The following is a 21,393-nucleotide window of genomic DNA, read 5'->3' as shown; positions in this document are numbered from 1 at the left end:
CTACAAACGTATTCATCAATGTAGAACTTTCACATTCACCAACCCCACCTTTCTATCCAATTCCTAACATGATTTTGGTCCAAAGCTTTTGCTTTATGAGATACCCAATGCCAATTTAAGCAATGGCTTGCATGCTCATCATTCTTGATACTTTGTATGATCATCTCGGGATCCATTGATCCCCTGGAACCCGAGCAAAATGTAAAGGAACTATCAAAATAGCTTGACATGAGAGTTTAGGGCTACAAACGTATTCATCCATGTAGATCTTTCACATTCACCAACCACACCTTTCTATCCAATTCCTAACATGATTTTGGTCCAAAGCTTTTGCTTTATGAGATACCCAATGCCAATTTAATCAATGTCTTGCATGCTCATCATTCTTGATACTTTGTATGATCATCTCGGGATCCATTGATCCCTTGGAACTCGAGCAAAATGCAAAGGAACTGTCAAAATAGCTTGACATGAGAGTTTAGGGCTATAAGTATTCATCCATGTAGATCTTTCACATTCACCAACCACACCTTTCTATCCAATTCCTAACATGATTTTGGTCCAAAGCTTTTGCTCTACAAGATACCTAATAACTATGCCAATTTAATCAATGTCTTGCATGCTCATCATTCTTGATACTTTGTATGATCATCTCGGGATCCATTGATCCCTTGGAACTCGAGCAAAATGCAAAGGAACTGTCAAAATAGCTTGACATGAGAGTTTAGGGCTATAAACGTATTCATCCATGTAGATCTTTCACATTCACCAACCACACCTTTCTATCCAATTCCTAACATGATTTTGGTCCAAAGCTTTTGCTCTACAAGATACCTAATAACTATGCCAATTTAATCAATGTCTTGCATGCTCATCATTCTTGATACTTTGTATGATCATCTCGGGATCCATTGATCCCTTGGAACTCGAGCAAAATGCAAAGGAACTGTCAAAATAGCTTGACATGAGAGTTTAGGGCTATAAACGTATTCATCCATGTAGATCTTTCACATTCACCAACCACACCTTTCTATCCAATTCCTAACATGATTTTGGTCCAAAGCTTTTGCTCTTCAAGATACCTAATAACTATGCCAATTTAATCAATGTCTTGTATGCTCATCATTCTTGATTGATCCCCTAGAACCCGAGCAAAATGTAAAATGTAGAGGAACTAACACCTATCAAAAACACGATATATCATTCCTTAGGCAGTATCACATGGACACATCCTAGGTATGATGAGTATGCGCCGTTTATGAGAAAACGAATCTTCCCTCTCCAAAAGTTCGATGTTATGAAGATTACAATATATGAAAATTTGCACCATGAAACCCTAAACTCTCCTGTGCGCTCTAGGTGTGTGAGTCCAAACAAAATTAAGACCTTATAATACATCTTTAGAATCACCAAGAAAAGATCTCTCATGTTTCTTGCATTCATTAAAATTTAATACTTAGAAGAAAGGAAGGCTTTAACTAACCATTACTACTACACACACAGTCACACTATCCATCCCTACTCAAAAACCCTAAACCCCTCTTTAGAACTCTGTTCTATCGAAATTGAATGTTTTAATGTGCACTTGCCAAGCAGACACATGCTGAAATTATGGCAAGCTCTCCAATCCTGTTCTACTTGTTTTCCTGATCTTTTCGACTGTGCTTTTGCGCTTCTTCTCCTTGTCCCTCCTTGCAGAGTTTTGACGAATACGCGATGAAGAACTGGCTGTTGGATTTCTGTAGCTCGTCCCAAACTGAACAAGTTAACGTTGTTCAGATTATGTAACTTTGTGGCATCTTTGTTTACACAGACGAGAGGGAGAGAGATATGTAGCTATGCCTAATGGGTGAAACTAAATTGATCATAATGCATGTGAATGCTATGTGGAACTCATCATGATACAAGTGCTGATCATAATCATAATTTGAAGAGGAGCAATTAAAGAATCTGATGATGCATACAGACTTTATATCAAGAAGATATGCAAGTAATATGATAATGACACATACAAAATGTATGGGTTCAAGACCATGCAAGTATACTGGCCATCGAATATGTGAATCTATGTGTCAAAGATCGCGCAGGTATATGTATATGATCATGACGCAAGAATGTGATTTTAATACATAACAAATCTCACACATGCTATCATAATACATGACAGATTTATAGTTTGTGCAAGTAAACAATCATAATGCATAGCAATTTTATTTGACTACACCAAAAAAATCCTCCTAAATCAAACAGTCAAGAAGCAAGCTCAAAGATGTCTCCAAATCACCAAATGGAAGAAATACTGAAGTATTGCTTTGGCTAAACAAATGCATCGTCGCCTTCATAAGTATGGAACAGATTTATGGTATGGATCATAACAATATAATCTCAAGTGAATTTGTTATGTGAATGACGTGATTGATACCCACCAATCCTTGTGATGATAGGATTAAGCTTCACCTCTCTTTCTAGACATGCTGCACAATCTTCTCGATCCATGTCGAAAAGAAGGCATTCCTCAATAAGACGATGAACCTACGCAAAAATTAATCATGGTCACAAAACATCTGTTCATTCAGAAATCGCAATCATCATGCATGAAACAAAACATAAGAACTCATTAAAATGAGTGTTGGGTTCATAAATGGAAACCAAAAGGCATCATCAAGATGTATTAATTCATTACAAGGTTTCATGATATGTTACTTTGACTGCTTATTACGAAGTAGAAACGATAATTTAATTCACAGCACGAACAAGGCATAAAAGAACACCATATAATGAATATAAATGATTATTTATTGCAAACAGTAATGGCCATTTGCAAACAGAGTGTACCATATGAATGGCATCAGGAGTAATACGATTGATATCAATGTCTTGCAATTCATGAGGGGCCATAGATTCTCTATAAGTTCTTGAGGGCCAGAGACCGATTGAGGATGTATACTGGGTAAAACGGAGCTTTTGCACAGGGGGATATTTTAAATTGCCAATCCTAGGCAGTAGTGAATGGAGGAATAGAAATGTTGATGAGGATGAAACGAGAGATGATATGATTAGATGGGTGACCACACACCCGATGACAGAACATAATGCTCTTTTCTGCTGATTGATGGTGATGTAAAAAAAAGATAATACATAGGAAATGTTAAATGTAGTGTCAGATTCGGTCTCATTCAGGTGACAATTAAATGGCTTGAAAATCGGCCCTACCTCCTATGGCTCCGAACTCATTAAAAGTCATATCCAAAGCTATTGGAATCCTAAACATCTATCCATACATAATATCATGCCATGATACAGCCACTCAATGCGCACAGTTTGTACCTAGGACAGTATCGTAAGTCAGTTAGACAACATTTCTATAGTCTCTCCTAGGACAACATTTGAACTATCAAATTGCCTAACCAACCATAGATTATTACATAATCAAATTCAAATGCAAATTATATCTTTATCAAAATTTCCATTATAGCATTGTTTAAACCTGTCCCCACAAAACAAAGTTTTAGGTTTTTGTTTGGCGCTTTCAAAAAGTATCCATTACAGTTACACAAATTTATTCTTAATGAGGATTGTAAAATAAAAGTCACCTAATCTATCAGATATTTCGTGGAAGCTGTGAAGAGGATAATTTAAATGCTAAGTTTCACTTCGTATTGAAAATTTAATTCAAATACACAAATAAAAATAAGATTCTCATAAAATGAACTTGTCCATCCGAAACAGAAGAAAATTGAAAAACCTAAAATTTCAAACATTCTTTATGTTATATCCATCTCCTATTAACCAGATTTCAGCTTAAAGTATTTATCTTTGTATTGACATGCACATATTTTCCATATGTACATACACATTCCAAGTAGAAATTTCAGGACTTTCAGAACTTTCCCTATGTACATAGATATTTTGCAAGTAGATATTTTCTAACTATCGACAATTAAAGGTCACTAAAATTTAGCCTCCTTCTGAACAATACATAAAACTAACCTATTCCATAATCTTGCTAACGATGAACATACCAGACAGTGCTTACAGCCTGCAAGTTTTCCTATTCACCTTCTATTTGACAATTCCCAGATAAGACTAGAGTCTACAATCAATACGATATGAAAGTGCATGCTTACAATCCCCATCTACACTTGTATTGGAACTGAGTTAATCCATTACTTAATTTACTACATTTTCGTATTGACATTATTGTGATCAATGATGATGTTAATATTGCATGTCTGTTCAATTCTGACTGTAGTGATCTTTTCATTCTCTAACTTTTGCCATGTTCCAAATCCCCAAGTGAATAAATATAAAGCACAGCATACACCATTCACTCTCCTTACTTCACACAGATAGATATGTCAGCGACATGATTTCAATACTTATCCTTATCCACACGGGTACTTGTTTCTGACGTTGATTGTAATGCCAATGATCGATAGTTTCTGACATACCTTTTCTTTGATCTTGGCTTGTTCTTACAATTTTACTCACTCCATTTAATCTTAAAGTTTTACACCCTTCAAAAATTGCAGTAAATCACAATACCATCAAAACTTGTTACCATGCCAACATAAGACGCTTGCTTGCTTCTGGCAATGATCGTCGACAGGGTCTAAATTACAATTCCTTTAATCTTAGTCTGTCCTCACAATTCACTTATCCCGTACGATGTAAACACTTTACTTTCCAGAAGAATTGCAGACCATCACAATACACACAAACTCCACTCGCTCTGACAACAGGATTTTTCCTCCACGTTCCATAAACAAAGCAGGGTGCTAATGAAGATATCGCCAAAATACTCAAAGCCAATACATTATTCTGTGTTTACCACATTGATAAGCACCAACGTTACTGTTGATTTCACCATAAGTTCTTCAGGTCAAAATTAATTTAAGTAAAAGCAAACAAAGTTGCTGAATTCACAAACAAGCAAAAGCATTCATTCTCTTTAAATGCATTATATACAATCAAAACAAGACCCTATAGACCCCATTACATTTGTTTAGGCACAAAACAGGCTTTTGTTTACAAATTCCATTAAAATAGGGCGCTTAACCTCTATTTTCCAAGTTGTAGAATCCGCATCTTCACCATTTGCAAAATGCTGGACTATTATACTTCATTGTAACCAGCTCATCGTATACTACTGATCAGTCAATTAGCTTTCTACACTGATTTTCTCGTGTCTGACCTATATATAAAAGCCACTACCTGTAATTTGTCAACGATACTTCTACACAGTCGTCCACATTAACTAAATGACGGGCCGTTGCAGAAATTTTCCGTGACATTATTGCATATGCTCACATATAAATTGATCTCCAGTTTTACTTATAAGCTGACATCAAAAATTTCAAGTAATCATTTGCCTGTGATTTACTCTTTGCGCCAACTAACACTGCCACGCTACACGATCGTTAGCAATATCCATTACACGGTTCTAGGAATTTACTGAGAGTAAACCATTTATGATTGATGTGCGGTTAGACCGAGAGTGCAATAAATGTTTCAGTACTCAAATCTAACAGTAACCAATTGACAATATTTCGATTCCGGTGTGCTGAAATTGTTTGAAGTTCAATTTTCCCCCCGCTCGTTCCAAGCTCTGAACGCCATGTTCGGGAACAGTGTCAGGGAACACACGGGTTTGTTTCAAATGGTGCATCGACGATTTAGAGAGATTATGCATAAAATCCCATCCGCCACATAGGAAAACACGTACACAAACAAACAAATATATATACATATACAGACATATCAATCGCGGGCTAAAAGCATGACTGATTTTCCGCTATTTGAAACTAAATCGAAGTGGCGAGATCAGATAGGAGCGAAAGACTAATTTCTTTATGCGATAATCAGAGCAAAAAGCTCATATGAACTATGCACATTGTTCCATCATCACATAACGCCACAGTCCACAACAGCTAGTCCGAAAGCCTACAACCCGGCACCGGTAGGAGCAAACGCTACCTCGACGACAAACTGAGATTAGCCTCAGAAGGAAGGCAGTAATTTAACGGTATACAGGTCATCAGAGAACAAATCTCAAATATAAAACATCAACCTTCTTCATCATGGACCAAACGAAAGCGTGAACACAGTGCTATCCATACGCAGATTGCTTGCCTACAGGAATTCACCAAATCCGTGTGAAGCGACAAAACAAGCGGCGAATAGGAGTGAGAGAAACAGAAATACAGAAGCCTCAGGTGGGTAAATTTGCATCAAGGATTGAAACAACTCAGACATATGCTTGTCTTTGTTTACTCAAAGTTATGCATCATCGGCTCTCTCAGGATGATTTCACTGACTGCGGTTTTCTCTCAATTTAAAGCACTGGAGATGGAGAATTAGGGTTTTCATTTCAAGCCCAGTTCCGGTTTCACACCTGGGCGGGGGGACCGCGAGGGGGGGGGGGCGGACATCCCCTCATGTTGTGGTGTCTAGAGGAATCAATTGGAAGCTAGAAGAATGTATGTATTGGTACCCTTCTATGAGATAGCGTTCTATTCTTCTACGTGTATTCGGGTTGTTGCCTTTTGTTTTTGAGGCAATACTTGCAAGCAACGAATACGTTGATTCATTGCATTGGGATCCTAGTCCTAGTGAACTAGTATCACGATCCTATATTCTTGTAGCTAGTTGTGTCGTACTTTAATGTTGCTTTCACATTATCTCACTACTCTTTTCTTAATTGCTAGAATTGCTTGGGAGCCATGAAACAAACTATTGATTACGTTCGAGAGGCGGTACAATGGACATAAGCAGATTTATACTTGAACGTATGCATAACATGTGATATAACAAAGAATGCAAGACACTAATTTTTTGCACCAGACTATATGTCTCATGTTGTGAATTTAGGAGAAAACACTAAATTCATTGGTAAGTAAGGATGCATGAAGTATGTATGATCCTAATAAAGACAAATTCGTCGTTTGGTATTACATGTCCAAGGCACAAGATATGAATGGTAGATTAACTCTTTACAAAATTTATACTGTTTTATTATAGAAATGGATACTTTTTTTGTATTCACGTAAATCACTGTTATAAGTCACATTGCCAATGATGTTTAGTACTAAGTAGAAAAATCACAATGAAAATGCTTTTCTAGTGATTGAGACTTGGACTACACCGTTGATTTATGTACTTCAATTAGTAGAAAGGGGTGGGGACAATGTCATGCAATGGGTTGTAAAAAAAATTGTTATAGGAAGTAACACGATTCCTTTCACACAACTCTCACATACTCCAACATCATAGAAAATGGTGAGCAATGGGGTAACAAGTCCCTCAATATTCTGATGCAAGGGTTATGTGAAGTCAATACCCTCATATATCCAACAGTTCATATCTTACTTACACATCAAAGAAAATTAGAGCATTCTTAGGAAGTTGGGAATTAACACCATGGAGACGGATTGACCATATAATTTGTGAAAGCAACAATTACAGGGCCAACCATGGGATGAGCAAATGGGTGCAGATAAGGAAAAGTTTGGAGGGAGCGGAGAATTGAAGAAAATCACAGAGGTAAGATTTGCCCGAGTTTTTGTTCGATTGACTAGCTGGTTGGGGGCTGCCTTAAGATGATTGAGCGATGAGCTACATATTTAAATTGCACCATGTCAATATATGTACAACAGTACAAGCATGGATGTGGTTGGACATGGAATCACCTGAGCGCACCATATTGACGGTTTGGTGTCACCTTCTGGTCATAAATTGTGAATGCCTTAGCCTCCCAGTTTCTCTAATGAACGTGTTTGTAACTTTGTGAGATATATGTAGTTTGAAATCCATCAAAAGGACATTTCCGCAAATAAGAAGAACCGTAGGGGTATTTGCAGAAAATAAAGAGAACCAACCTTACTCGTGGCTCGCGAGAATTTCCCTCTTCCTCTGAATGCATGAAATGAGATGAATATCGAGAATCAAAGGATGCAGCCACACAGTCACAGCGACATACATGCTCAGTTTCTGTTCCCTCATGTTTAATTGGACAATGGGCATGCCCTGTGACAGTTGTCATGTATGGTTTCTCATTGGATTCGTATGTTGGCTCCCAAAGCATCATGAGACGTTCAAATCCTTTCTCAAGGAAGATTTAACATCATTTCCAACGGAAGAAGATGCCATTGCAATTGCCCCTGGTTGAGGATCTTTCATCTCTCTTGCAAAGATGTAATAAAGATAAGAGTTCTTGTCATGCACTGAAATTGTATGCATACATGTGTAAAAGTGGTCTTGATTTTCACAAGTCAATGGGATACTTGCTTGTAACAGTTTTTATCGAGATTGATAGAATTCCTTCTCAATTTTTTGATAGGCTTGAATATCAATGTTCCAAGATTTCATTGGATTCTCTCATCATTGAATATGTTAAATGTGGCAAGTCATCACATGCTCTCTTGATGTATCAAAAATTATCAGAGGAGTATGACGGTTATTGGTACCACTTCAATGAGTATGCTCTTGGAGCCTTATTGAAAGCATGTATTGCAATGGAAGATTTAAAACAAGGACGTCGCATACATGCCGAGATTGTTCGGAGGCATTTGTTAGAACAAAATGTTTTCCTTGCAAGTGCCATCATGGATATGTATGGGAAGTGTGGCTTCCTTGTGAAAGCACAAGAAGTGTTTGACAGTGTCAGCATACGAAATGTAGTCTTATGGAATACAATCATTTCAGTTTATATGGAAAATGGGTGTGTCATAGAAGCACTTGATGCTTTTGCATGTATGCAGCATGAGGGTATCTCTCCTGACGTCGTAACTTTTATTTGTTGCTTGAAAGCATGTGGCAAAATCGGAGCTGTATCAAAGGGAGAAGAAATACACGTTGAAATTGCTAGGAAAAATATCATCAATAAAAATGTGTTTATTGAAAGTAGCTTGATAAATATGTATTCAAAGTGTGGATCCCTTGTAAAAGCACGAGAAGTTTTTGATCGGTTGCCTATGCGAAATGTTGTGTTGTGGAATGTTCTAATTTCTGGATATGCTGAGAATGGATGTGATGAAGAAGCCCTGCATTGTTTCTTACAAATGCAACGTGAAGGCATTCTGTGTGATGATGTGACGATTCTTTGCATCTTAAAGGCATGTGGCGGCTTAGGTGCAATAGAGATAGGTCAGGGAGTACATGCAGAAGTTATGAAGAAAGCATATGAGAGAAATTTTGTTGTCGGTAGCAGTTTGGTTGACATGTATGCAAAATGCAGCATGCTTCTAGAAGCACAAAAAGCTTTTGACAAGCTTCCTTTTAAAGATGCAGTTTCATGGACTACACTAATCTCAGGATATGTAGAACATGGCTATGTTGAAGATGCGTTCAATTATTTTGAACAAATGGAAAAAGACGAGATTTACTCAGGTGTAGTAACATATTTATGCATATTGAAAGCTTGTGGCATTACACAGGCTAGAGACAAGGGGTTAGAAATGCACATTGCAATTTCTAAGAAAGGATTAGAGACTGAAGTTTGCATTAGCAACAGTTTGATAATTTTTTATGCAAAGTGCGAATTTCTTTTAGAAGCCTGTGGAATCTTCCAAAAGATTCCAGTTCAAGATATAGTCTCTTGGAATGCACTGATTTCAGGATATCTTGATAACGGTTGTGGCATGGAGGCATTACAGTGTTTCAGACAGCTACAAGACAAAGGAATTCTGGGAGATTCTGGTACATTTGTTTTTGCTTTAAAAGCTTGCTCCATCATTGGAGCTGCAGTTGAAACCCAGGATATACATGCGTTTATTTGTATGAAAGGTTTAGAGACTGATCTTATCATTGGTAATGCCATTGTTGAAGTATATGCTAAATGTGGCTTTCTTGTTGAAGTGGAACAACTTATTGGAAATGTTCCAATTCAAAGTACAGTTTTATGGAACACCTTACTTGCAGGATATGTAGAACATGGATACAATGAAGAAGCTCTGGATTATGCTGAAGTTATGCGAAGTAGAGGAGTTCCTCAAAATGTAGTTTCATATCTTTATAGGTTGAAATCTTGTGGTAACTTACATGCTGGATTCAAAGGGCAGGAGATTCATTCTGAAATTCTTGTGATGGGCCTGGAAACAGAGGTTTTCATTAGCACTAGCATGATTGATATGTATACTAAATGCAGCATGCTTATAGAGGCACAAACTGTTTTAGAAAAATTTCCACATAGATCTGTAGCCTTATGGACTGCCCTTATATCAGGATATGTCGATCATGGATGTGGAAAGCAAGCCCTCAATTGTTTTCACCAGATGCAGAAAGATGGCATTTCACCAAGTGCTGTAACATTTGTATGCACCTTGAAAGCTTGTGGCCTTATGCGCATGGCAGATGAGGGATCAAATATTCATGCTGAGATTGTGATGAAAGGAACATTCGAAGAATTTCCTTATGTTGGGTGTACCTTGATTGATATGTATGCCAAATGTGGCTATCTTATGAAGGCACAAAATGTATTTGACAAACTTGTATATCAAGATGCAGCCTCATGGACTGCATTGATACAAGCATATGTTGAAGAAGGATATGCCAGTGAGGCCTTAGATTGTTTAAAAAAAATGCAGGATGAGGGTGTTTTTCCTGTTCTCGTCACTTTTATTTGCAGCTTGAGAGCTTGTGGCAGTGTAAGGGCCATAGACAGTGGCCATGAAATACATGTTGATATTACAAAAAGAGGTCTTGAAAGAGAAAATCACATTGGAAACACCCTAATTGATATGTATTCTAAATGTGGCTCACTGAAAGAAGCACAACAAGTGTTTGATGAGCTTCTAGTTCAGGATGTTGTCTCATGGACAGCCCTATTGATAGGATATGCGGCACATGAGAACAGTGAGGAGGTACTATATTGCGTCAAAAAATTGCAATGTCAGTGCATATATTTAGGTCCAGTAGCATTAGTCTGCATCTTGAAAGCTTGTAATAGTATTGAAGTTATTGCTAAGGGACAAGAAATGCATATTGATATTGCTAAACAAGGATTGGAAAATGAGCTTTTGGTTGGAAACACATTAATTGACATGTATGCCAAGTGTGGTATGCTTCCAGAAGCAGAAAATGTCTTTGGCAAACTTCAGGTTAGAGATATTGTGTCATGGACAACAGTTATTGCTGGTTATGCACAACTCGGGCAGAATGACGATGTGTTTGATATGCTTGAGAGAATGAGATTGGACAATGTAACTCCAGATTGTATCACATTCGTCAGCATTCTCAATGCATGTAGTCATGCAGGTTTAGTGGATGTTGCAATGATATGTTTCAAAACTATTGACAAAAGTCATGATTTTACACCAACGCTTGAACAATTTGCATGTCTAATTGATACATTGGCACGATCGGGACTCATCGAAGAAGCTTTGACAATAGTTCAGAAAATGCCAATCCATCCTACCTTTGTGATCTGGTTGGTCATCTTAGGGGCTTGTAGGAACTGGGGCAATGTGAAACTGGGTAGGCAAGCATTTGAACATGCAATAAGCTTGGATGAGAAGGACTCAGCCCCTTATGTATGTATGTCTAACATCTATATGGATGCTCGAATGGAGGCTGAGGCTAAGCTAGTTGAGGTAATGAGAATTGGAAAACAAGCTCAAAGACAACTTGTACATTGTGTGTTGATAGATGAATATGAACATTTAGATGCAGCATGACAATGAATATGAAGAATTTATTTTTTCCTATTGAAAGGCAATAACACCAAGAATTCATATCATCATTAGTAAGACTAACTTCATCACAACATAAATTGAGTTCTTTGGATATTATATCTTCTAGGATGGAATTCCATGAATGGCAGCAGCTGTCAATTTGTGATGCTCAAAATAAGGCTGAGAAGCCAGAGGATCAAAATTTTTATATACTCATAAACTAATCTAAGAATGTTTAATGATATGCTACAATAACATGAAAAGTTCACTAATTATATGTCTAGTACAACTTAATGACTGAGGTTCTAGAGAACATGGGCAAGTAAAATTAGCTCGTTTGGCCAACAACCCTTAACACGCATGTCAGTTCTTCCTTAGATGAATGACTTGAATATTGTGTATTACCAATTTGATTTTTGAGGTTTTAATGCTTAAACAAGAGAAAAAACATACATTGCACATCAATAAAATTTGATTGTTTTGCAAAAGCATAACATCTACAATATTATCTTGGCCAATTTTCGTTGCTCAAGGTATTATTTGATATATATATGCGGCCCTTGAGATAGGCACTCAATGAAATAATGTTGCAAGATGCAGATTTTGTGGTGCACAAAAACTCATAAGCAACTAGAACTTAAAGAGAAGTAACTTCATGAACAAATGATTGAAACCTTTGCTTCCTTTACAATATGTTGTATGCTTCAAGATCTAAGGTAAACATCAGTCCTTCTAACAAATCAGTATGTTGCAATATTAACACGCATCACATCATTGACACTTGTGACGCCTTTTCAAACAAACATGTTGTTATATATCAACTTGAAAGTTTGTTTATGTCTCGATGATAGACATAAAAAATTGCACTTACAATGGTCTTTAGAAAACTAGCATTGCGCCTGACATCGCCATCTCATTTTGGTTCATATTTCTTATGATGATTGAGTGTCTTGTCTTAAGTGAGGCTAGGTTGCATATCCATTGAAATAGATATGTACGTGTAGCAAATTTCCTAACATTCTCTAATTACAAAATATTAGAATGGAAGTAGCCGGAAAAATAAAATATTTTGTTAAATGAGCACCAACTCTATCTATCTATATGAGTGACTGTTTTAAAGCATATAAAAGAGTTCATTCACATAAAGGAAAGAACAAAAGACACCACTTTACATAGCTCCCAGCGAGGATTGAACTCGCGACCTTTCGCTTACGAAGCGAACGCAATACCACTATGCTATGGAAGCAAGTTGCTTGATATGTAATCTTATGATGATCTATTTACAAGCATATCATGCAAACATAGCCAAGTACTCACTCATTTGAGCGCATCGACTTTGGCCGTGTTCCGATTGATGGAAATTGAAGCAACTTGGGAATACCTATTTGTAGGAAAGGCCCCACGATGTTTGTATGCAAGTCCTTACTTGAAAGAGAACACCTTGAACTAACATATGTATATGTTGCCCACTCACTCATCATTCATTGATGATCTCACATGGATTTGAGAGTTTTGTGGTACATATGTGATATCATTATGGGGTGTCAATTTTTTGAAAGCTTTTCACACATCAAAATGCAAATTGCGTGGGTTGGTTTCTTTTAGGAGTGGTTTACGTGTATTTTTTAACGTATGGTTGTAGTCATCAATACATTGCTATATGTATATATAAGAAATAAAAGAGGCTGAGATTTTCTACTATGCATATATTATGTCATCAAATGTTGCCATGAGCAAGTGTCACAAAGTTAAAATTGCTTTGGAAACAATGCACATTGCCAAGTTTATATAGTATAGTGCCCTCACCATGTTAATTGTGAACTCCTTTACCATTGTTTTTAACATACAAAATGATTCTTTTTAGTTTAGTACATTGTTCAATGTGTAAAATGAGAGTATAATATATGGCATTGATGAATACTTTTTTTCGTACTTATATTAAATACAAGTGGAATGTGAGTCACTACTCACATCTACTTTATCTCATGATTTGGCAATAGATCTCATTATTTAGCCTAGAATCTATCACAAGGGAGATCATAAAAGTTTGAAACATCGATTATTATGGACAAGAATATTGAGCAAAGCATAGGTGTCAAGATTGCTTTACGATGTCATATCTTGTACAAATGGGAACTTGCCCATCATCAAAGTAACCCACTTAGCCCTCAAAAAGGCAAAAAACATGTCCCGTGTCTATTTATTATTGACGTCTGTATATTGTGGATTGTGGATTGTTGAGAAGATATTTGCCATTACGTAGAACCAAAACAAGCTAAAGTTGATAAAGTTTTCCATAATGATACAAGGGAAAATATCACAAGCAATTCTATCAGGGATAAATACGGAGGGTATCATAATTATCTGTGTAAAATAAGGTTGTGGTGATGAACATAATTTGTAAAAATTTCATATGCTTGCACCTTCTATTCACATTGCTTCACATGTAAATTGGGGGATCCATATTTTTTCTTTATAGCATGAATAGCGTAATAATAGATAGGCTTGATAATCAAATCACACTCCTTGGATTTGAGACAAATGTATGATATCTACTTGTCATACGTACAATGCATAAGATGCACAATTGGACAACATTCAAACATTTCTCTAAGCAAACATGGTGATTTTGTCGTGCTGTTCGTACGAACATAATTACTCTACTTATAGGGGGTTACATTGTAGTGCATTTTCAAGGCGAAGTGAGTATATGATGGAAGTTAAGTATAGTTGATAGTTAAGCATAACTCATTGTATTTTCTATGCACTCAATGTGATGCAAGTATGGACCTAGGACAATGATGTTCATACATAATTCTTCCCCGGGGGTAAAACTTACCATACACAATAATACATTAGGATACATGCACACACACTCATACTTGAGTGTCAATAAATTGGAATGTCTCAATAAGTATCTCAATAACCTCTCACCATGCATGGCACATGGATTCAGGAATTGATGAAACTTTGATGGTTGCATGTGATTGATTGGACATGGATCAAACACTAGCAACATAAAAGGCGTGCTCACCAATTTCCAACAATTAAAAACCGTCTTACAGTGGGAATAACATAACAGTGATGGATTGGAACTAAACGTTATTTCCTTGCTAAGTTGCTGTCAAGGATATAGTATATGCTTTGTTTCTTTTTGGCTCAATATTATTAATTAAAACAGAGGTGGCAAATAGTGCATACCCCTCCCAAATAGTAATTCATTTTTCTCAATTCATTTGGAAAATCTTTGTTTTTTTCTCTCTAAGGGAATGTTGTCTTAAAACATTCAAAGGGAATGTTGTCTTCTGCTTCTGCTTCTTCTACAAATCTCTCAAAGCAAGCCAATGGTAAACTCTTGGCAAAAAATTATTCCATCTGTTGAATGTGATGGTCGATCCGATCAGAACTTGGAACTCTTAACCGGAGCTTTGCGCCCATGCCATTTTGCCCGGTAGAGGGAGCACATGGCTAATGGCTTCTCTTTGGGGAGGAGCTTCCCCCGCCTGATGATGCGAGTTTCGAGCGTTGGATAGACGCATAGAGCACCCGCGTGCGAAGCGTGAGGAGCACATCGAGGAAGAAGCCGAGCACGGAAACACCCGCCATCACAATAAACACCACACGGTAGCAGTGGACGCCTACGCATGTCGTGGACGAGCCGTCCTTGGCCGCCTCTCGGTCATACAGGAACCCGGCCAGGAGGCTCGAGAATAGGAATGAGCCAAGCGGGAGGTTGAGGATGAGGAGGTTATACATGAGGCCGAAGACCTTGAGGCCAAAAAGCTCCGATACTGTCGGCACCGAAACTGCTAGCCGGACTCCGTAACAAATCCCGACCACAATGCTGCCCACGAAGAGCGACCCGCTTATGCCCAGGGCCAATAATGCGTAGCCGCCCACCATGACCAGTTGCGAGGCCGCAAGCAATGCTGGCCTCGGGATCCCCTTCCACCTACAACACATGAAGCAAAGAGAAGCTAGTCAGTTTGGATCAAAACAAACCCTCAACATTAAGCTTTTCATTAGTTCCGGTACCAAAATGGATTCGGATCAAACCCTAAATAAAACTCCCTCAAAAATTTGAGCCTTTGATTAGTTCCAGTACCAAAATGGATTCGGATCAAAGCCTAAATAAAACTCCCTCAACATTAAGCTTTTGATTAGTTCCAGTACCAAAATGGATTTGGATCAAACCCCTAAAACTCCAGATTTTACACCTGTAACTTTTATTTGCACTCTCACTCATCTCAGGAAAGAATGCTGTCAGAATCACAGAGTTTCAAAGAGATTTTTGGTTAAACATTTTAGGGACTCTAGATGGTTTTACTTACCGAATCAGCCATTCCGACAATGCCCCCGAGCCCAGCCGGCCGAAAAATCCCCAGATGCTAATCATGGATATAAAGATAGACACGCTCGAGTAGCCGAGCGACTCGCCGATCTGGCCCATGTTGTTGCTCACAGCCATTCCAGTTCCCACACCACACAAGAAGCAGAAAAAGAGCAACCAAAAATCCACAGTCTGGAGAGCCTCCAAGACAGTGTGATCCTCTCCAATCTGCTTCTTCTTCTTCTTCTTCTTTGGCAATGATGCTTCATCCATCTCTTCCGGAACCGGAACCGATACTGCACCGCTCTGAGATATGGCCACATCGTTCTCTTCATCACGTTCATCTTCCTTGGCCTCAACAGTAGAAGGATTCTTCAACAAAGGCTCTTCCAAGCCGGCACCATTGGTGGTTGTTTCTTCTTCTGAACCATGGCCATGCTTCTTCCTAGCAGACATTTTGAGGGTCAAGTAGATGGGAAGCACTGCAGGGCAGACCAAGAGAACAACAATCCCTGCCGCCACTAGCTTGAGGACGACATCATTGCTGACACCGCTTAGATCGAAGGCGAGGAGATAGATGGCCAAGACTATGGCGGCGGAGTTGAGGAAGGCAAAGCACCGGGACTCCTCTCTCTCTTCTTCTTGTCTGGGAGGGGCCGTGCCGATGGTGGTGTCAGGGATGGGGCGAAGCAAGAACATGGCGATCACGCATACTGCGAGGGGGAGGATGGCTAGCATCAGCACGAAGGTGGAGGCATTCCCCGTGAAGAGAGCCGCGCAGAGGTCCGTGAATATGGCTGTGCTTAATCCAATGTAGGCCTTGAGGATGCCTGCCGCCGGCCCCCGGTTCCGCCGGAAGTTCCGGACGCAGGTCACCAGCACTGCTGTGTTCATCCATGTTGTACTGTTCCCACCCATGCACATCACCACACACATCTGTCCACAAAACACAAGACAATTTTATATAAACACACCAAATCCTCCTGCAGCCCATGGATTAATGGAAGGCACAACAAAAAGAAGCTTGAATAAACCATTTTTGTGATCACTTCAAGATCTAATCATTTAATGGAAGGCACAAAAAGAAGCTTGAATAAACCATTTTTGTGAACACTTAAAGATCAAATCATTTAATGGAAGGCACAAAAGAAAGCTTGAATAAACCATTTTTATGACCATTTCAAGTTCAAATCATTTAATGGAAAGCACAGAAAAAGCAAGCTTGAATAAACCATTTTTGTGACCGCTTCAAGATTAAAATCATTTGATGGAAGGCGCAAAAAATGCTTGAATAAACCATTTTTTGTGATCACTTACAGATAAAATCATTTAATGGAAGGCACAAAAAAAAACTTAAATAAACCATTTTTGTAACCACTTAAAGATAAAATCATTTACATATAGTAGAAGTAATAACTTGGAAAGCATCATATTATCTTACAGAGACGGACATACCAACCAATAAGGAAGGGGCGAGATACGTTGGCTAATAACGAGCCATTGGACGCCATAGCCGACCAAACCTTCAATCGAACCAATGAGAAGTATCGACCAAGGTGGGAAATAATCAGAAAGAATTCCTGCAAAGACACCGAACGCTTTACCCACATCTTTCGCTGAACTCAACCCGTTTAATTCTACTTGATTGCAACCAAGAACTGCCTTCAATTCCACGGAGTAGTTGGAGAAAGTATAGTTGTTCCCAGAGACACATTGGACCCATAAGGCGGAGACAAAACCCCACCATTTTATGCCGATATTGGATGATGGAGGTGGCGATGGTGTTTCCTCTGTATTTGAGGAGGAATTAGGGTCAGGATTAATGGCCATTGTTGTTTTGATTTTGCTTTTACTAGAAAGAAGAATTGTAGGTAGGGCTTAGGGTTTCATCACCAGTTCTTTGAAAACTTTAGGGGGGTTTGTTTTAACCTAAGGCTTCTTCCATTCTTAATAAGATTAGGGATCTTTTTCCTGCGCATGGAGAATTTAGCACGAGGAAGGAAGAATTGAGGGTGAGGGGGGGGGGGGGTTGTGTGGGTAAAATGCAGGTAGATTTGAGGAAGAAATCAGGGAGGGGGTTTACTAGAAATTGATGGAAAAAGGATGAACGGGATGAATGAAAAGGGGGGTATATGTGAGAAATTAGAAAGTGAAAATGCAGTAGCAGAGTATTGTATGTACACACCAATGGATTCAGTTTGTCTGTCTGTCATTCATCTCCGTGTCTGCCCCCTTCCCCTTCCCCATCTCTTTTTGTGTCTCTGTTTTCTGCAGAGAAAGAGAAAGTGCAGCAGAACAACACCACAAATAATTTATTTCAAAATACCTTTCCAGGACTAAGAGATGAAATATCTGTTTTTTCTTTCTTTCTTTTTCTTTTTCTTTTTTCCTTTTTCGGTCTTCCATTTAGGGTATGTACACACGAACACACACGGTTTGCCTCCTCCTCATCATGCATGTGCTCTCTCATTGGGCTCACCAATGTAGTGTTGTGTTGTGTCTTGTCTGTCACCTGTCCCTACCGTCTCATCTCTAGACAAAGCCTCGTGTCGTGTGTTATCACCGATGCGTGGGCGGGCGGGCAAGTGTGTTTGTCCACCCAGTCCAGTGCCTGCTTCTCGCCTCCAACCAATCACATCTCGTCCACTTGCCTGGTTCGTAACAACCTCCTCCAGATCTCCTCGACATTTGCTCGTGACCCATCACTGATAAATCCGAACCTGAAGCATTGCTCCACCACCACAAAACAATTCTACACATGGGTCTTGCTTTACCCATGCGTCGTTACACTCAGTCCGCATGACCATATGATCCACACATGGTTCACCCCACCTCCCTCGTGTATCTTAGGCATGTCTTGCATACAAACGATATTATCCATTGCTTCAAGTGTTAATGTCGTGATCATTATGGAGCTTTTGACATTTGATGATGAACGGAAAACAAAGCTTGTCCCTCGTAAAGGAAGAAAATGCTGGTGATGAGCACAAGGGGATCAATCATCATATGAAAAGAGCTTAGCTTGCAAACAAACTAGGGAGACTTAGCCAAAGATGCTTACTATTAATGAAGAAGTGGTTCCCTACATCAAAGTATGAAGGGAAGGCGCTTTGCCAATCTCGGCAACAATATGTATCCTTCATTTCTACAAGAATCTTGTCATTAATGGTCAAAAAAATGAAAAGGATCTCGTGACAATGTATGGTCTCCTCAATCCCTACCTACGATGCCTAACAAAAATAGATGATCAATCTATTCGCTCAAATAATGAACACGGTTTGAGTATGTGTTATGCACAACTTGTGTATGCGTTCTGGACGCACTATTATATAATAATCTACTTCGTGTGCATAGACATGGTTTGCTTACCCATTATTCATCTCCTTGATCATGTTACCTATAAGTTTGCATGTCATTACCCTTGATATCATATTATCCATATGTTAATTGGCAATGTTTTTAAGGTGTGTAGATATTTGTTTATCACCCTATTGCGCCTAGCATGATCATATGATAATGGCCTCAATGATGATTGGCCACAATGCAATCTTGGGACAATGTACCGTGTCTCTGTTTCATCAACTTGATGAACTTTTTAGTTATAACAAATGGTCAACAACTCTCGGTGGAGATGCATTCTCCTAGGGCAATATATCGTATAATTTGTAACCAAATTGTCTTTTGATTGATTCATGAATGCAACTTTTTTTGCCATTAAAAAATATGCTTGTTATAGTGCAATTTAAATTGTTCTGTTTGTGGGTTGATTATGTACATGCCCGTGCATTTTGCTCAATTTTTGGCAAATTCAAAACCGAATATAATGTGTTCAATTTTGTCAATCTCTAAACTCACCATATAATCTCGTTATGCTTCTCATATTGTAATAAACAATCCAACTCCTACTCAAGTTGCTACTCATCCATTATCTTCCTTTCAAAGTTGTTACAACTTACAAACTCATTCACATCTCAGATAATTTGGCCAAAAAATAGAGCAATATAGTTATTGAAGTTGTTAGCCAATAGTTGTCTTTTTCCTAAACTCAAATTTCGACTCTCTTTCTCTCACACACATGCACGCACACACACACACACACACACACACACACAATATCATGTCATGAATGATTTGTTTAGATGCTTTTGTTCATTGTGCCTAAGCACATTATTGAGGTGTTTGATTGACATCAACAAGTTTGTTTGTGGATAGCCACACATTGTGAAACTTTGGGTCATAATAAAATAACAAGGACCAATTGTATTCACATTGATGTCTTTTTTATCCAATGCATGAATGGCTCACACCGAAAGAGTGTTTGTTCTCCTACATTCTAATTATCATGGCTAAAATATACTAAAAGTTTTCGGCATTACTCAATTTCCCACTCAATAATCGTCATTAGTCATTTTCATATTGATAAAAAATCTGCCTTTTACGTGATTACATGGGGAAATGTCTTACATGGGGAAATGTCTTTTGGATGGATGTAAATGTGGATAAGCATAATTATGAAAGGGAAAAGATACTATTTACTCTTCAAACTAGCGGAAGGCAAGTTAAGGACATACCATATTCAAGCTCAATTCGGTTGAATGTGGATGCCACAATATGGGCTACCATATCATCGGTGGTTCTGTGGAATATTTGGATAGATCGATGTAAAAATGTGTTTCAGCAAATAAAGCAAAATCATGTTCATTGTGTGAAGGAAATTTGGTCAATCTTTGTATTTCTTTTGCCACACTAAGGCTTTTAAAGTCCCATTCTATCTATTAGTACATACTTTTGCGACCATAAATAAAGAGATTGTAGCCATTGAAGTTGTTAATCATTAATCATATTTTTAATACTCTCAATTCCATGTTGCCTAAAATAGAATTCATCCTCATGAGGTATACTTACCTTGCAAATGGGAAAATTCAAACACTAAGTAAAATGCCAAATATAATATATTCTCCTAACTTTGTATTTACTATGCCCTTGGGTAGTTGGCAAGCAACACAATATTTATGCTAAAGTAAAATCTTGTTACTCTAGGGTCCCGCTATATTGAGCAAAATCGTATGGCATGTAGGATTTTGGTACAAAATCTATTACCTCAAAAAAATTCGTTCACTCAATAAAACAACTTCAAGCATATGCATATTGCGAGCAAGTAGAGTAACAAGGATTTGCTTGCAAACATGATACTATTCGTCTTAAGATTAATTGTCCAATTGTGTGTCACATGTGTGCCTTGAATCCAACATTTGACCATGGAACCGAGGTAAGAGGATAACATTATATTCTATTTCAAAGGCAATAATGCAATTGACAAGTAAAACCTACCTTCGAAATATTAACCTTCTTGAATGTTCCATCAACCCTCTAACCATCATGTATGGTAATGTG

The 21,393-nt window shown here is 38.2% G+C and overlaps 3 protein-coding genes and 2 non-coding genes across 6 annotated transcripts; 1 reads left to right on the top strand and 4 right to left on the bottom strand.

Annotated features, from left to right (window-relative positions):
- Positions 1-1,490: 1,490 nt before the first annotated feature.
- LOC147868325 (uncharacterized) lies at positions 1,491-3,144 on the bottom strand. The gene is made up of 3 exons (XM_087332544.1): positions 2,836-3,144; positions 2,427-2,532; positions 1,491-1,756 (listed from the first exon to the last, which is right to left on the bottom strand). The coding sequence occupies exons 1-3, from the start codon at positions 2,896-2,898 to the stop codon at positions 1,635-1,637; spliced, it is 291 nt and encodes a 96-aa protein (XP_087188670.1). The 5' UTR covers positions 2,899-3,144; the 3' UTR covers positions 1,491-1,634.
- Positions 3,145-5,815: 2,671 nt separating this feature from the next.
- Positions 5,816-5,917, bottom strand: LOC147868324 (small nucleolar RNA snR60/Z15/Z230/Z193/J17). Its single transcript, XR_015532385.1, has one exon. It is a non-coding gene; the product is annotated as a small nucleolar RNA snR60/Z15/Z230/Z193/J17 (small nucleolar RNA).
- Positions 5,918-7,884: 1,967 nt separating this feature from the next.
- On the top strand, positions 7,885-12,035 carry LOC147868323 (pentatricopeptide repeat-containing protein At2g39620-like). Its single transcript, XM_087317900.1, has one exon. The coding sequence runs from the start codon at positions 8,142-8,144 to the stop codon at positions 11,670-11,672; it is 3,531 nt and encodes a 1,176-aa protein (XP_087174026.1). The 5' UTR covers positions 7,885-8,141; the 3' UTR covers positions 11,673-12,035.
- Positions 12,036-12,843: 808 nt separating this feature from the next.
- Positions 12,844-12,915, bottom strand: TRNAT-CGU (transfer RNA threonine (anticodon CGU)). The gene has a single exon. It is a non-coding gene; the product is annotated as a tRNA-Thr (tRNA).
- Positions 12,916-14,740: 1,825 nt separating this feature from the next.
- On the bottom strand, positions 14,741-17,885 carry LOC147868321 (protein NUCLEAR FUSION DEFECTIVE 4-like). Of its 2 annotated transcripts, XM_087317882.1 has the most exons (3): positions 17,455-17,880; positions 16,001-16,935; positions 14,741-15,621 (listed from the first exon to the last, which is right to left on the bottom strand). In XM_087317882.1, the coding sequence occupies exons 1-3, from the start codon at positions 17,827-17,829 to the stop codon at positions 15,138-15,140; spliced, it is 1,794 nt and encodes a 597-aa protein (XP_087174008.1). In that variant the 5' UTR covers positions 17,830-17,880; the 3' UTR covers positions 14,741-15,137. The 2 variants fall into 2 exon arrangements, with proteins under 2 accessions (XP_087174008.1, XP_087174016.1); XM_087317890.1 differs by lacking the exon at positions 14,741-15,621 and having other exon boundaries at positions 15,997-16,935; positions 17,455-17,885.
- Positions 17,886-21,393: the final 3,508 nt, after the last annotated feature.

Source organism: Azolla caroliniana, unplaced genomic scaffold, assembly GCF_043228905.1.
Source record: "Azolla caroliniana isolate FFs.n. ecotype wild unplaced genomic scaffold, voAzoCaro1.0.p SCAF_1, whole genome shotgun sequence".
Classification (NCBI taxonomy): domain Eukaryota; kingdom Viridiplantae; phylum Streptophyta; class Polypodiopsida; order Salviniales; family Salviniaceae; genus Azolla; species Azolla caroliniana.
This window is presented reverse-complemented; position numbering and strand designations above follow the sequence as displayed.

Bases quoted from the DNA above. Each gene is read 5' to 3' on its own strand.
- LOC147868325 (XM_087332544.1), bottom strand. From the start codon at position 2,898: ATGGCCCCTCATGAATTGCAAGACATTGATATCAATCGTATTACTCCT. The intron at 2,533-2,835 runs GTACACTCTGTT...ATTTTTGCGTAG, and splicing joins CTCCTGATGCCATTCATATG to GTTCATCGTCTTATTGAGGA. The intron at 1,757-2,426 runs GTGGGTATCAAT...TAACTTGTTCAG, and splicing joins TCCTATCATCACAAGGATTG to TTTGGGACGAGCTACAGAAA.
- LOC147868323 (XM_087317900.1), top strand. From the start codon at position 8,142: ATGCCATTGCAATTGCCCCTGGTTGAGGATCTTTCATCTCTCTTGCAA.
- LOC147868321 (XM_087317882.1), bottom strand. From the start codon at position 17,829: ATGGCCATTAATCCTGACCCTAATTCCTCCTCAAATACAGAGGAAACA. The intron at 16,936-17,454 runs GTATGTCCGTCT...TTTTGTGGACAG, and splicing joins CGCCCCTTCCTTATTGGTTG to ATGTGTGTGGTGATGTGCAT. The intron at 15,622-16,000 runs GTAAGTAAAACC...CATGTGTTGTAG, and splicing joins TTGTCGGAATGGCTGATTCG to GTGGAAGGGGATCCCGAGGC.